The following is a 17,612-nucleotide window of genomic DNA, read 5'->3' as shown; positions in this document are numbered from 1 at the left end:
TATATGACGATTATCAAATTTTATTTGTTGGTTTTAGTGAGTTATTTACAAGTGTTAGGCTTAGGTTAGCTTCTTTTACAGCTGTTAGGCCATTTAGAGTGGCTTTAAACTTGTTTTTGGACTCATTTAGGTGGGCTTAGAACATGGCTGGGGGGGTAACCCAAGGTTCAAAAATGCATCCCGATACTGTACATGTTAAATCTACCCTGAGATACAATACCAAGCCTAGCAATGGGTTTTTACTAAACCAACTACACTGTTAAACTGGGGTATACCTATACTTGCATGTCTTGTGCACCCAACGGTGGTTCTACCTGGTACACAATCTATGGAGGCACGAATTCAATCTCTTAACCCTGAGGTCATTTTGCAGGACTTTATCACAAATCTTCAGAAGTCTGCCTATTCATATTCTACCTTCTACATTCATAATAAGTTTTCATCCTCAGTTCTCCCTGCATGTACAAACCACCTCAATCTCCCTCTATGCAACACATTATGCATTCCATTCCCTGATGAGCTTTTAGGTGCCCATTAGCAGCTGTCATCCAGTAAAGCATGACAAGTCTATTTGGCCACTGTCATTTCTGTGTGATCAAACCTAAACATTCTCTCCCTTCACTGCCAAAGTTTGGTTTTTGTTTTCATTTCTCATTTTTGAAGGCTCCAACATGCTTGCATGTGTCAGCCTTGGTCACCTAATGGCAGCTCTCTATGCTGCTCAATCTGTGGAAGACTCCCTGTTCACTCCCTTAACCCTGTGGTCACACTTAATGATCACGTCCCACATCTTTTTTGGTCTACCCTTCACAACCCCGCCCCTATTATTAATGCTGCTCACTTTCTCCACCCAATTACCATCCCCCATCCTCTCCACATGCCCAAACTACGTCAATCTCCCTCTCTTCATCACAGCACATATACACTCCAGTCCCATCCTACCTCTCAACTCTTCCATTGCAAAGCTAGTCCCCCCCCCCCCAAGGCCTTGCACACAGGGACGTACTGCACATCCACCTAATCGCTGTCATTTCCGTACATCTGAGCCTGTGACTATCCTCTTCCTTTACTGCCCAGGTCTCACTACCATACAGCATTACACTCCCAACACATGCTGCATACAAAGATCTCTTACCACATTGGGAGAGCTCTCTCAGTGTCAGGGGAGGTAACAGCTCCCTGAACTTCTTCCAACCACTCCTCACCCTATCCACAGAGCTAGCGCCAGCCCCACCTCTGGCAAATAACATGTCTCCCAAATAACAAAACTCTTCCAAACTCTCAGGAGACTCACCAGCAAGTTCAATCTTTCACGTCTGACAATCTCCGCATGCTCTCCCTGAGACACCACACACCTAAAATCAGCATCATCTCGCAGTCTACCTCTAATACCACTACATCTCTTATGCAAACACTTACCACAAACACTACACAAGATGGAATTACTTCCCATGCCCTTGTGGCAAATTGCACATGGCCACTCTCCCTCCTCTTTGACAGGACTGCCACCAACCATAGACATCATCGCTTTTGTTTTATCTGCACTTACTCTTAGGCCCTTGTGCCCCATACCATCTCTCCACCTCCTAAATCTTTCCTCCACCTCCCTTTCATTCTCTGCAGTCAACACCAAATCATCACCACACAACATCTCCCATGGAAGTCCATTTCAGAAGTCACGTGAGAGGGCTTCAAGTACCATAATAAACAACAAGAGACTCAAAACTGACCCCTGAGGCACGCCAAAATTTACTGAAAACTCATCACTCAAATCTCCAATCACTCTTACTTGGGTCCAAGCACCCACATACATGGCCACAACCACCCTAACCAGCCATGCCTTCATCCCAAGCTTTCTCATTGCCCACTTTACCACCTCTCCAGAGACTGTCAAAGGCCTTCTCCAAATCAACAAAAACAAAGTAGTTTCCTTTTCTTTCCTACATATTTTTCCTGAAGCTGTCAAACAATGACTATGGCATCAGTGGTCCCCCTGCATGGCATAAACCCAAACTGCATCTCATCAATATTCACTCTTTCTCTACTCACACCTTCTAGAACTCTCTCCATTACCTTCACTATCTGATCTAAAAGCTTTATACCTCTATGATTTCCTCTTTTCAGGGCATCACCTTTCCCCTTGCACATATTTACAATTACACTCTTCAGCCAATCATCTGGGACAACACATTCATATAAAATCATATTCATCAGGTCAGTGATTAACCTCACTCCTCTAGCTCCTGAGGCCTTCAACACTTCAGCAGTCAACCCAGACACACCTCCTGCCTTCCCCACTAGCATCCTGCCTATTGCCTCACTCACAGTAGCAGTGCCAATCAAAGGCCAAGGGCCAAACACTGGATCTGCTGGCTCCAAACCCTCCCAGTCCCAGTGAAACTCCTCATTCAACAATCAGCTACAATGTTCTCTCCATGCATCTTTAATATCTCCACTGTTCACCACTACCCCTTCCTTCATCATTCTTCACACACTGCTCACCTATAATCTTACAAGTTTCAAAAGAATAAAGCATTTCACTTTTTTACACATACACTATAAAATTTTCCCTTAATATAAAATGAAGGCTCTTCAATGTCATGAGAGGTACAGTAACAGTTCCCTGGACAAAACTTCTCTTCAGTGTCAGAGGTACAGTAACAGTTTCCAAGACAAAACTTCCCTTCAATGTCAGGAGTGGTACAGTAACAATCCCATTACTTTACATGAGTACCCCGAGATATGATACCCACCTAACGATAGGTTTTTACCAAACCAATTGTATTATTAAACCAGGGTATCTTTTTATATTATTTTGCTGTGCATAAAATAATGACTGAATGACTTCTACAGTTTACATGGTTACTGATGCTGAGACTAAAGCTGATCTGGATGCGAGCCCAGTGCACTGCAATAAACCTGCCTTCAACCAGGCAGTCATGAGATATCTTGGTGGAGCTTTGTTGATGGATTGTCTGTGTTGTGATAATGTGATGCATGAGTCGAGCGAGTTGTGGTGTGGTGGTCGTACTGCAGTAAGAACATGGTGGACCATTTAAGAGCTGTTCTTTGTACTGATACTAAAGCAGGGAAAGATGATGGCCACACCCTAGCCTGGCTAGGTGTAATCATGTCTCCCTGGGAAGGGTAGTTTGAGGAATGACTGTCTGACAAGGGTTCATGAAACATGTTGCTTGGCTGAAGGTTTTGGATGGCTGTGGTTACTACATGTTTGTTTATGAATTTGTAGTGCTGGGTGGAAAAGGAGGGAATCTGTTGTTACAACGTGTGTTGTGTTGGGAGGCTGTTCATTTTTTGCTTCCCCACGGTAGTGAGTGATATAACACAATAATATATGGACTGAAGGGACCCTGTGTTCAAGGAATGAGCAATGCACCTTCCATCCAGGAGCACCTCTGCTTTCCAGCACATGCATTCCAAATCTGTTGCCTTCATACATCCCACCACCATTCCCAAAGCTCTGCCCCATGTCTCGTGAAGCCCCTCCACACCCGCAACTGCGAAGGTGGAGGCACAGCCAGGGCTCGCACTGCAAATCACTGCCATACATATGGCCTGCCTGCAGACTGCCCTCAGCAACAATCATGGTGTCCAAAGGTATCACCCACAAACACCCCTAAGGTACTGAGCCCACAAGATGCTCCCACATGCTAAGAAAGGGTCATGTGTGCATCCAAAGTATGTTAAAGAATTTTGAAGTTCCACTCAAATAAGAACGTCAGCTTCTTTATTTTTATCAACAAACTACAAAGTAAATTTACTTCTGCAAGGAGTACAGTATCTGTACTGTATTTGTGGCTTTCAGTACACATAGCATTTCAGGGAGGCCAACCTCCGCAAACTGAGCAGGTATACCTATTGTACTTGTTTAACTAAGACTATTATGTTTTTATATTCACACATACAGAAAAGTAAACAGTACTGAACATGACTCATAAATTGCAGTATGTACTGGCAGAAGAGTAATGAAGAGAAAATCTTGAATGCCACAGATCAACTAACGATTACATGATACTCACAACAACCATCGTGACTGGCGGTAGCATTATCGAAATAAGATTCCTAGTGTGTGAAATGAATAGTCAGAGTTAACAAGGTATCTAATTTCCTGACTGGAGGTACATCGTATTAGAAATCTGGATTTAGTAAAAACATACACATGACAGTGCCAGTGAAAGGCTTAACCCTTAAACCGCGGGCTTGTTTTGCTTTGACTTGTGGTATTCGCGCTCCGACAGACTCTCTAAAAATATTTGCCAAAAATCAGTTATTAGTCCTAGAATAATAAAATCACATATACTTAGGGCGCATACCTTCAGCTTTCTCCTTGGGTGTTTGTTGAGCCTTCGTCGAGTACCGTAGGACTTGTGGAGACCTCTGAAGTTGGGTAACGAAGTCTCCACTTTACACTTCCCGACAACTCGTAATATGATTACCATAGCCTGATATTATCACTAGAAACACTAATCTATGATTCTCAAATAGTTTGGAATCCATACTCCCCCCAAAAAACACTGTGAAAGCAATGAAAATTACGAGGGCGTATGACCATCCCACTTCCGATCGTTCGCCGCTAGTGTTGTCTATTATTCATAAAAACACTCACAGTTTATATTTCTGTAACTATATAACACTTATATATATCTACAGTCTTTATCCATAAGTTTCCTTCAGTAATAGTAGTTTATTGTCACTGTAGGGATTCAATTTCTTTCAGTAAAATACATAGCATTCACTTTTTCGTCCTGTATACTAGCATTGAGAGTGAATGTCACTTTCACCTTCACTCTCATAACTCATAGTATTCATACATGCTAGAGTGAAACTTTCACTTTCATTACTCCTAGTATATATACAGTACTCGTATTCTTATAATACCACTCATTTACATTTCTATTTACGTTCTCTACTTTATTTACATTATTTACATTTCTATTTTATTTACACTGTTATGCACTGTCACTTGAAGTAACTTATAAAACTATTTTCCACTGTTCACTTACATTTACATTCATTGCTTTCTTGCTGTTTACACATTATTTACACCTTATTTACAATTCCACTTGCACTGTTTTACTCAATAAAAAGATCATAGTCACTCTCTATCAATTGTCAGCCCTTTACCTCTTTCCACACGAGGTTTAGTAGGGGGTAAAGGTCACAGGGCCCTTTGCATGGGGCTATAAAGCGGCGGAAGTTAGCAGGAGCAAATCAGACATAATCCCACTTTCAAAGACGACAATGAACTGATAGTGATGGCCTCCTGCCGCCTGGCTAGGGTAGGTGCAATACTACCAACTTCAGCCCTATGAGACCTGCTAATATATAGCAATGAAATGACTGGCAGGAAACCAAGACAATACATAATAAATCAGGTAGTTCCACGTGAATGTAAATATCACTTAGGCGTCTCCCTTCCCTCCTTATATGTATATTTATTACGAAAATAGATTATACGGCATATTTCAAGGGGAAATAAACAGCGAAAATTAGCGAACGAGTGCATGTGAGCTGTTGTCAGGTGATAATTAGCCAATTCCAGGTGTAGGGCACTATCACTTACCTTATTTCTTTTTTGTATATATTATTTGGTATAAGAATAGGGCATAGGGCTTATTTCAATGGATGAAATCAGTGGAAAATTCCACGGAAGATTTACTTAGTGTAGAATACAGTGTGGTGGCCTGCAATACTGTAATTAGGTAGTTCCAGGTGAATGTAAATATCACTTAGGCTTCTCCCTTCCTTTCTTATATATATTTTTATTACAAAAATAGATTATACAGCATATTTCAAGGGAAAATAAACAGCGAAAATTAGCGAACGAGTGCACGTGAGGTGTTGTCAGGTGATAATTAGCCAATTCTAGGTGTATGGCACTCTCACCTTATTTCTGTCTTGTATATATTATTTAGTATAAGAATAGGGCATAGGGCTTATTTCAATGGATGAAATCAGTGAAAAATTCCAAGGAAGATTTACTTAGGGTAGCACGGCCGGGCAGGAGAGAGGATAGGGTAATGGAGGGGAGGTAGGGAGGGGAGTCAAGAACGGGGAGAAATGGTTAAATTGTCAACAATGGATGGGAGTACAGATGAGATTAGGAGTGCTGACTAGTGTTGGACATTGGCAGTACCGATAGATGATACAAGCCACCACTTCAAAGCCCGGGCGAATTCAAAATAACACAGAATCACAAAAGTGTCGACCCATGGTATGATCCCTTGCTCCCAAGCGTCACGAAAGTGACGCCCCGTGGTTAAGGGGTTAATCAACTAAAATACCTATGTATGAACTTACAAGCATTTGAGCCATACTCCACACTGCCACCACCTTCATCTCCTGACTCCCAGTCAGACATCACTCCTGCAAGAACAAAAGAGAACAATTCAAATTTAACAGGTGAATAAGAGATTATGAGGATATGCAGAAATGGCAGTCAAGTGGTTAGAAAAGTTGTCTCTTGTTGCAAGCAATTCAAGTTTGACCAGAAGCTGATGAAGGATACAGTCTGAAGATCTGAATTTCATTAAAACTGACTTTCCACATGATCCACTGTTACAAAAGCTCCCCCACAATCTTAAACACGACAGCCCTAGCATACAGTACATTCAATATGTCCATCTATCTATCTATTACCAGATGACTTAATCCTGTACGGGGTGGCAACAAACAAATCACCTCCACGTCGCCCTGTCCCCCTCCATTTCGCTACCCTGCTCCCAACTCACATCCCCCTCTCTCATGTACCTCTCCACTCCATCACTCCATCTCATCCTCGGCCCCCCTTCCACGTCACTCACATACACTGTCCTTGTCAGTCTCTCACCCTCCATCCTCTCCACATGGCCAAACCACCCTCCTTCTCCCCCCCTCCACCTCACTCACATACACTCTCCATGTCAGTCTCTCACCCTCCATCCTCTCCACATGGTCACAAACCACCTCAGTGTGTTCCTCCTAACGCTTCCTATCACATCCACATCCACACCACAACGCTCTTTTATATCCTCAATTGTCAGCCTATCTCTCCATGTAACTCCACAGGCTCCTCTTAAATAATTCATTTCCACTGCTCTCACTCTTGACCTGTGTCCTTCCAACAATGTCCAAGCTTCCCTTCATAAGTTAGAGTTGGTATCACAATAATGTCATGTAGTAACTTTTTCACATCCATGCTCACTTCCCTGTTTCTTATCACTGCTTTCAAGGAACCAGCAACCTTTCTTCCTTGTTGTATCCTTTCAAGCACTTCACCCTCCAAACTTCCATCCTTACTCATCACACTCCCTAGGTACTTAAACGTACTCACATTTTCCATTTCCTCATCATCCAACCTCACTGTACATTCACTGACTTCACCTCTCTCAAAGACCATCACTTTACTCTTCCCTACATTCTGTTTCTACACACTCTCCCAAACTCAAGCCTTGCAGCTCCCCTTTGTCTTCACTCAACAATATAGTACGACATCATCTGCAAACAACAGTACAGGGGGTTTCCAAACAATACCCTCTCTCACTAAGGCCACTCCAACATCCACTACCCTATCTTGTATATCTTTTATTACCCCATCCATGTACAGATTGAACAACCATGGAGACATGACACATCCTTGTTTCAACCCAACCTTCAAAGAGAAAAATTCACTCAGTTCACCATCCACACACACTGCAGCCTTAGCACCATCATACATACTCTTCACATCAGTCAACAACTTCCCATCTACTCCATATATCCTTAATACACAATCCTTGTCTATCTACCGTCACATGCTTTCTCCAAACCCATGAAGGCTGCATACAACTTCTTTCCCTTCTCTAGAAACTTTTCCACTAAAGATCTAAGAATGAATATCTGATCTACACAACCTCTTCCCATCCTAAAGCATCCCCGTTCTTCTCCAACTAATTCCTCTGTTATTTCCCTAACTCTGTCAATAAGTATTCTACCATACACTTCTCCTATTACACTACGAAGACAAATACCCTTATGATTACCACACACTTCTTTTTCCCCCTTTTCCTTTGTACAATGGAATAATTATACCTGACTTCAAATCCTCCGGGACTCTATTTTCCTCCCAGGCCAATCTGCACATTTTCCACATCCATTTTACTACTATGTCTCCCCCATGCACCAGCATTTCACCACACACTCCATCAATTCCTGGGGCTTTCCCCAATTTGACTTTCTTCATTGCTTCCATAACTTCTATCCTACTGATTTCTTCCTGTCTTCTCACCTCCCTCCTCCTCCAAGCCATTCCCCAGCCACTTATACTCGCATTACTTCCATTCTCTATGTTCAACAATTCCTTAAAGTGTTCTCTCTATCTGCTCACTTTTTCTCCCTTCTCCACTAGTAATCTACCATTTTTATCTTTCACTCCCCTACTAACTTCACTGCCACCCTGTCTTACTCTCTTCACCTCTTTCCAGAACATTTTCTTATAGTCCCTCCACTTTATGCTCAAATTCCTTCCAATTCCTCATCCACTCTCTTCTTACTCTCTTTCTAATCTTTTCACCTCTCTCTTCCTTTCTACATATAACTCTCTCTTCCACCTCTCAACATCTTCCACACCCCTATTTCACATCCATTCATTGTATGCTTTCTTCTTTTATGGCACAGCCTGTCTCACCTCTTCATTCCACCATGATGTTCCTTGCACCCCCTTCCATCTTCTCTTCATCCCACACACCCTATCACATGCTGCACATATTTCCTCTGTGAATATCTTGCACACACCATCTACGTCCCCCATCTGCTCCAATTCATATTTACCCAATCGTTCCTCCACTTCTCTCTTTTATTCTGCCATTTTCTCATCCTCTTGTAACCTTTTCTCTCTCCTTGCAACTACTCCTTCCTCCCGCCCTTCCCTTCTTCTATTTCTCCATCTTACTTGGATCTTGATTCTGGCCACCACCAAGTAGTGGTCAGAAAGTCCACTCCCCCATCCTAAGCTCTTGCATCCATTACACATCTTTGCATCCTTTCATCCACACACACATAATCAATCATTGCCTTCCTTTCATTCAGTTCACCGCCCACCCTTCTCATCACTCGCCATGTATACCTGTGGATCATTTTGTGCCTGAAGTGGGTATTGGCTATCACCATCCCCCTCCTGGCACAAATGTCCACTAACGCACTGCCATTCTCATCTATCTCAGCAGGCACACCCCACTCACCAACTATTCCATCCACCTTCACATTCCCTACTTTACCATTCATATCGACAATCAAAAACACTCTCTCATTCCTTCCAAACTTTTCCATGCACACTTCCACATTTGTCCAGAACTCTTCTCTCACTCTGCTTGCACAATCTTGCATTGGCGCATACACGCACACAATCGCCCACATTTGTATTCCAACTTTCAATCATACGCACACAATCCTTGAGCCAACTGATCCATACTCTCCTATGTTCTTCCATCTTTTACTCACAACAATACACAAATTCAATATGGCAGCAGATAATACCGGAAGCAATTAACATATTCAACCATTCTTTTTCACTTTTTTCAACCCATTCCCTATTTTGTGTCAGGGTTAAAAATGAAACTTTTGGAAATTCATACTTCAAAATGGAGTCATTTGCAATGGAAATATCAAATCTGAATGGATCATACCTAGAAATCATCAGAATATCAAAGTCTTATATCCAAAGTTAACTGGGATGAATAAAACTACTGACATCCCTCAGGGCATATACAGTGTACCATAGTGTTACAATGAATAAATTTAAGGTATTCTATATGTATATAGATCTTTTCCACGTGACGTCACGGGTCATGTGACTTTTGTTTACGACACCATACTGGACGGCAAATTGTTGAACATCTAGGGAGATAGAATTGCAGATTCCACAATGGTATTCCACTGTTGTGCCTTCGGCTGTAAGACATGGCAGAAAAGTGGAAGTGGGGTAAACTTCTGCTGGTTTCCAGCCAATGAGTAAAGGCAACAGAAGAGGATAGCAGCCGTGAAGAGGGAGAATTGGCAGCCGACAGCCTACACCCAACTCTGTAGCAGGCATTTCGTACCATGTGAGCCACCCCCATCTCCCCCACCACCACCCCACCACCTCACACACACCCCTATCCCACCTACACACCCCTACTACCCTCCCACTGCCACCCCAACTCCCCCACCCCACCACCATCCCCTACCACCCCTCAACAACCCCCTACCCCCTACTTTTGAACCCAACCCCCCACACCCCATGCCCACAACTCCCCTCCACAATCCCCCCACAATACCCACCACCACCACCAAACCCCCCTCCCCTCCATCCCCTACCAGTCCCACCCTTTATGACCCATACCCCACCCTTCTCCACACCCTCATCTCCCACACCCTTACCCCTCAAACAAACCCTAATCCCACCCCCCCACCAGCATTCAAACCCCCCACCCTCCCTCCACCTCCTTCCCCCACTTCCACACCCTCACCCTCCACTCATTCATCAACTACTCAATTCCCAGTCAGTGTATACAATCCCTTCCCCTTTGGCCCCACGTCAACAATTTACTCATTACCAAGACGATATATATACATGTACTGTATGTCAATTCCAGCTAGATATATTACACATATTTACCTTGAGGAATGCCCCGGTGAACTTTCATGGGGTGTTCACCTAATAGTAGTAGTAGTAGTAGTAGTAGTATTTGTTCCCTAGGCAGTCTGGCCGAACAGCCCCGAGTCCCTTAGGAAGGCCACGGCCGAGACTGGGCTTTCCCACAGAGCTCTCAAGGAGTGTATGTTGTGTTGTTGGTGTAGGTGATTGTGTGCAATGCAATCTTCCATAATGTGCTTAATAGTATGGGGTGCTGTGTTGCATCCTGGACAGGCATCAGCAACGGAGTCATCCAGCCTCTTCTGGTAGCTTAAGAGGGCTGGATGGTGCCCACATCTCAGCCTGGCCAAGTGGACCCTGTCCTCACGAGGAAGATAGGATTCAGATGGGTGGATGTCAGGAGGCCGTGCATGCAGCTGTGTGTTGTCTTTAAGTGACTGAATGGAGCGGCGAGTGATCTGAGTGCGGATATGCTTCTGGAAGCTGGTCTGAGGTGGGCGAGGGGGCAGAGAGGACAGTATTTGTGTATGGTATCGTGTGCTGGGTGTTGTTTTGATTTCCTTTTAGGAAATTCAACCCTTAAACTGATCCCTGCCCCAGTCGGGATTCGATCCTGGGTCCATTAGGACTGCAGGCCGCCTCTCTACCGATTCGTATATATACTGTATATGGTAAATCGGAGTGCGAACATCTTCTGATAATGTTTATGTATGAGATTATGTGTAAGCTACAAATGTTTGTGTGTATATGATACCCAGATTTGAATGCAACTTCAGAACAAATATTTAGCATGGTGTAAAAAACACTTATCAAAAAGCGATGCTCACAACAACCACAGAACTTTCAATAAAACGATTCTCAAAGTAAATAAGATATACCAGTACTACCAGTCTGAAGACTGTCTTCACCTGTTCTGTGCCGTGTCCGTATATATAAGAACAAACCTACAGTGGCCTAAAATGCTGAATCCGTATATACACCGACTAACTCTTAGTGGCCCAAAATGCCTAGTCCATATACATACAGACACAGTTTTGTGCACATTTGTGCAAGATTATTTGAGTCTGCCCTTATTGTGTGACAGAAAATGGGATGGTGGACACCCCTCCCCCTCTCTCATGTCTTATACCAGTATAATATTTAAAAAAAAAAAAAAAAAAAAAAAAAAAAAAAAGTGAAAATACATAAAAATAGCACAGAACCCCAACTTCCCATCATCATAGTTTTGCCTGTGGCCGCATTACATAAATCAGGTTGTGTTTCCAAACTACAAGTACTTCAAGCATCCACCCACTCCATACCAGAAGGGACTAGCATTCCACATCAGCCGCTGAATGTATCTGCAAGTAGCCATCTGACGCAAATCTGGGACATGCCACGCTGCCAAGGATATTGTGCTTATTTCAACTTCCAGTCAAAGCCGGAGAACTTCTAAGTAATGCACTAACTGATAGTGAAAGTAAACAGAACTCAATCATGAAATCAAGAAAGTAAGGAAAATAACATAAGAAATGTGTGATTTACTGTAACTAATGTGACTGTTCTGTATGTTTATAGTGCCTTAGGCAAGTGTTCATAATGCCCTACACCAATTTAACAGAAAAAAAAAGTGAATGTGAAAATAATTAAAATTAGCACAGAACTCCAATTTCCCATCCCCATAGTTTTGACAGTGTCCGCATTACATAAACCAGGTTGCGCTTCCATACTACGAGTGCTCCATACATCCACTCACTCCATACCCAAATGGACTAACCATCCACATCAGCTGCTGATGGTATCTGAAAGTAACCTTCTGACACAAATTTGGGTGTGCTGGACCAAAACACCTGTTTTCGTGCAGAAAACAGCCGAGATGAGCACTTTTACTATCACTAGGTTTATTTTAATCACTTTTCAGGTCTATTCATGGGAAAAAAAAAAAAAAAAAAAAAAAAGTGGCCAGCACTGGGGTTTCAACACAGCCTCCCAAACTCTTGGCATTAGGAGCCAAAAGGCCGACAATGGCTCCAGCACGGAGCAGATTAAACGTTACAGAAGCATAACATTTCATGGGTGTACTGTGAGCCACTCAGTACACTATACTACATATGTATGTACACTGAACCTAGTCATTCATGCTTTATTTGATGGAATGCAGTTTAATCATGATATATATGAGGTGACCAGGTCGTTTAAATTGTTAATCTATAAAGTCTGGTTAACCTGAACTGACAGACCAAAGCCGTCCATCCTGAAACTGTTGTTTTGTCAAAAATATTCGCTCAACACTGGTGGCAAACTGGCATAGTCAAATTTGGGAAATGTTCTGTGTAAAATTGTCGTGATGGCCAGTCACAGTCGTTAGCATGGACTGCCCTGCAGCCTCTACCCTAAGGGCAAAGTTTGATACATTACTGGTATCCTACACAATATAAATTCCGTGACAGTAAATGCTTCAAACGCTATTCAAAATGATTTCGTGCTTCAGCTGCAACTGGAGGCTAACCTATTGTGGCTGCTATCCCAAACAAAACATTGAGCAAAATGAAAACCAACTTCAGTGGCTCAATGTTTGCACCACCAATGATAACTTTCCACTCAATGAAAGACTCGTTCTGGTATACGAGGAGTAAATAACGCTCATACAAAACAACTTAAAGTAGCCAGGAAAGGGAGATGATACTCACACGCGTCGATTTTTGAAGATAACACTTTCAACCAAACACCTGTGCTGGCGATGGAGTCTAGAAAGATGGTGTTCAAGTCTGCACTCTACAAAATATCATATTACATATTGTGTAATAGGAAATATTACTGTTTTTTGGGATAGAATTGGTGTAATAAAAAATATGATATTAACTGTTTTTATTTAACGTTCAAACTAAATCTGCGTTCAAATCCCACGAACCTCTTCCCAGACTAAAAAAGAAAAAAAAAATCTTGGAAAGGAGCTGCAGTTTCTAGAATATCAATAAAACTGTAGATGTACTGCACTTCATAGTTACATTTTGTCGCTAATCGTAACAAGAGTCTAACTTCGTAGACCTGCGGCGAAACTACTGATGCATCGGCTGATGCAACAACTTACATGTCAAATCAACTCAAATTTTCAAGCTGAGGAACTTTATTTCAGGAGAAAGTCTTTAAAATGCCTCCTTATAGCCGAAATTGAAAATAGCCTAATAGTCAGCTGATGCGTCAGCTGACGTGACATGTTAAAACAAAGCGGAGCAACTTTGTATTCTAAAGAAATTCGGTAAGATCTCTTCAAGAGATATTCGAACTTTCCTTGAAGGAAGAAAAAAAAATTCCCTTGGTGTATCACTTATATACGTATCAGTTTCGCTGCGGCTAATTCCCTTGGTGTATCGCTTATATACCTATAAGTTTCGCTGCGGCTAAAAATCGCTCAAAAAAAAAAAAAAAAAAAAAAGTAGCATGGGAGGAGGGTGTCGCGCCGCTCCCCGAAAACCTCGGAGGTTCACCTGGCTGAAGTAATCAGTATTATCTTTAGTGCAATTCTTTAAATTCTCTAGAGATCCTTTTTTCTCTGGTAATAATTTGTCCTCCAGTTTGGGAATACTGTGAATAATTTACCTCTCTATAGCCAGACGTCATAATCCCAAGGAGTGGGCAGTGGCCGACGGTTGACTTGTTTCAAGGTAAGGGGACCCTCTGCCAACCTACTTGTACTCTTAAATTTATTTTGATTTTGTGACGAAATAAACTACAGATTTCTACAGATTTTTTTTTTTTTTGCCATGCAACTACAGATATTCCAAAAATTTTGGTGACAAAGGTTTTTTATTCACACACATGCAAACAAAACTATATTTTTCACATAATTCTTAATGATATACGGTACCGGTAACTATAAATTGGGGAAAGGGTTGTTCAAGATACCACACAGAACTGCTCGAAACTGTAATCTATCTATCTATCTATCTATAGCCTGACGCCCTAATCCTGCAAAGGGTGGCTGCAGACAAAACGCCTCCAAGTCACTCTGTCACCAACCATTTGACTACCCTCCCCCCAACTCACCTCTGCCTCCCTCATATACCTCTCAACTCCATCCCTCCACCTCATCCTCGGTCTGCCTCTCCCTCCCTTCACCTCACCTACATACACCCTCTTAGTCAGTCTTTCATTCTCCATTCTCTTCACATGTCCAAACCACCTCAGTGTATTTCTCCTGATCTTCTCAACCACATCCACATGCACCCCACAGCGTTCCTTCACTTCTTCATTCGTCAACCTGTCCCTCCATGTCACTCCACATGCTCCTCTCAAGTAACTCATTTCCACTGCTCTCACTCTTGACTTGTTCCCCTCTTGCAAGGTCCATGCCTCGCTTCCATACGTCAGGGTAGGGATCACAATACTGTCATGCAGTGACTTCTTAACTTCCATACTCAACTCCCTATTTCTCATCACTGCTTTCAGTGTACCAACAACCTTCCTTCCCTGCTGTACCCTTTCATGCACTTCATCCCCCAAAGTTCCATCCCTACTCATCACACTACCCAAGTACTTGAATGCACTCACATTCTCCATATCCTCACCATCCAACCTCACTGCACACTCTGTGACTTCATTCCTCTCAAACACCATAACTTAACTTTTGTTTACATTAACTTTCAGATTCCTCCTCCTACACACTGTCCCAAATTCATTCACCAAACCTTGCAACTCCCAATCATCTTCACTCAACAGTACTGTATCATCAGCAAACAGCAACACCGGAAGCTTCCAATTCTCACCCTTATTCATTAGAGCCACCACCACATCCACTGCCCTACCCTGCACCTCCTTTACAACCCCGTCCATGTATATATTAAACAGCCATGGAGACATCACACAACCCTGTTTCAGTCCCACATTGAGATCAAAGAACTCACTCAGCTCACCATCCACTCGCACCGCAGCCCTAGCTCCCTCGTACATACTCTTCACAGCACTCAACAATTTCCCCTCCACTCCATATATTCTTAATACCTTCCACATACCTTGCCTATCTAAACTGTAAGGTAAGACAAAAATCTCATGGGTATTAGATCGTAATTACATTCATCGTGACTGACCTAGTTGATACAGCAACCTTCATTTGACTTCGTCTTCAGAGCTCTGATAGCCTTTACCCATTAACTCCCATGGTGCCTGTGTGAGGGGTTATGCTGGATAGGTACCAGGCCGGTAGGTGTACTGCCCTCCGCCTATCGGTAGTCATGAAGCTCATAGGTTTCTACCCCGGAGTTTCCCCCTTAATAAACTTTAAAAAAATTGCCCTACTCCATTCTACATTGAGGATGCTGGGCACAAGTGAGTTAATCTTTAATTTTTCATCTTGGGCAGTCTCCTTTTTTCAAAAGCTGTGAAACAGCAGGATGCAGGAGATGAACTTGTACGTCACTTTTTTTTTTTTTTTTTTTTTTTAAGGGGAAATCTACAAAAACTACTGGTCTGTGGTTCCCCTTTCTGGATATCAGACTGAGAGATGATGGAAATAGAAGGTGATCAGAGTCCCGCTTTTAGGCGGGACAGTCCCGCTTTTTAAATTGTGACTAGAATGTCCCGCATTTTCAGCAAATTGGATTGGTGCCCCTCCCTGTAAAACAATTAACTCTAAGCCCTTGGCCACCCCGTTTGGGATACATGGCGTCTGGCAATGAATGAATCTTAATTGTCCCGCTTTTAGAAAATTACCATTGCATTAGATATAATATGACCTTCTTTTATGAAATTAGGATGAATTAGAAAAATTATGCATAATCCTAACCAAATGAAGTACCGAATTATTAATATAAAATCTGTAATACTAGCTGGTAACTTTGGTCGACCCATTCACTGTACCATACGGTATGTTCGGAGTTTGTAGGAGACAGTAGTTGATTAGCAGCCCCAGGTTGAGGTGTAGCGCAGCAGCGGTCTCTGTCACATTAGTCAATACACACACACACACACACACACACACACACACACACACACACACACACACACACACACACACACACACGCGTGCGCGCTAGTGTCCCGCTTTTAGCTCCAATAAATCAGGTCATCTTATGGAAATATGAATATACCATTACTCATATGTGTAAGTTTGGCAGTGACATGGTAGATGTGAATCATTGGGCTCTGGTGCCCCTACTCAGGCTATGGTAGATGTGATCTGCTGAACTATTGTCCCTTCTAAGGTTATGGTGAATGTGGGTCTGTTGGGCTTTGGTACCCATTTTCAGGCTGTGGTGGATGCGTATCTGCTGGGCTTTAGTGCCCCTTCTCAGGCTATGAGGAATGTGCATCAGCTGGGGCTCTGGTGCCCCTTTTCAGGCTATGATGTATGTGGATATGTTTGGCTCTGGTGTCCCTTCCCAGGTTATGGTGGATGTACGTCTACTGGGCTCTGGTGCCTCTTTTCAGGCCGTGGTGGATGTATCTGCTGGACTCTGGTGCCTACTCAGGCGATGGTGGATGCAGGTCTGCCGAGTTCTAGTGTCCCTTCTCAGGCTATGGTGTATGTGGGTCTACTGGATTCTAGTGCATCTTTTCAGGTTATGGTGGATGTAGATCTGTTGAGCTCTGGTGCCATTTCTTAGGCTATGGTGGATATGGGTCTGGTGGGCTCTAGTGCTCCATTTTCGGGCCATGATGGATGAAGGTCTGTTGGGTTCTGGTGTGTGTCAGTTACACTCTGGTTTCCCTTCTCTGGCTGTGGTGGTTGTGGGTCTGCTGGGCTCTAGTGTCCCACATGTTATGGAGGATGTGGGTCTGTAGGGTTCTGTTACCCCTTCTCAGGCATTGGTGAATGTGAGTATGCTGAGGTCTGGTGCCCCTTCTCAGGTTGTGGTGGATGTGGGTTTGCTGAACTAGTGTCCCTCCTCAGGATATTTATGATAGATGTGGGTCTGCTGGACTCCTGGGCCCATTTCATTACAGGTTTGTTGGTGATGCTGCACTAAGTCACCAAGAGTGTGTGTGTGTGTGTTCTTACCTAATTGTATCTTAACAGGAATGA

At 43.0% G+C, this 17,612-nt stretch overlaps 1 protein-coding gene across 1 annotated transcript in view; it reads right to left on the bottom strand.

The window, feature by feature from the left end:
* Positions 1-16,726, bottom strand: part of LOC145414685 (putative ATP-dependent RNA helicase vasa-like) — a 66,257-nt gene extending 49,531 nt beyond the window's left edge. Inside the window, exons 1-2 of the mRNA XM_080284203.1 lie at positions 16,684-16,726; positions 6,322-6,387 (exon numbers count right to left, since the gene is read on the bottom strand). Of these exons, the coding sequence (XP_080140329.1) occupies positions 6,322-6,387; positions 16,684-16,726 (109 nt within the window). The remainder of the gene's footprint in view (positions 1-6,321; positions 6,388-16,683) is intronic.
* Positions 16,727-17,612: the final 886 nt, after the last annotated feature.

This window comes from Coenobita brevimanus, chromosome 100 (assembly GCF_032717465.1).
Source record: "Coenobita brevimanus isolate Jiangsu-jjx chromosome 100, ASM3271746v2, whole genome shotgun sequence".
NCBI classification, from domain to species: Eukaryota; Metazoa; Arthropoda; class Malacostraca; order Decapoda; family Coenobitidae; genus Coenobita; species Coenobita brevimanus.
Note: the sequence above shows the minus strand (reverse complement) of the source record. Positions and strands in the feature narration are given on the sequence as shown.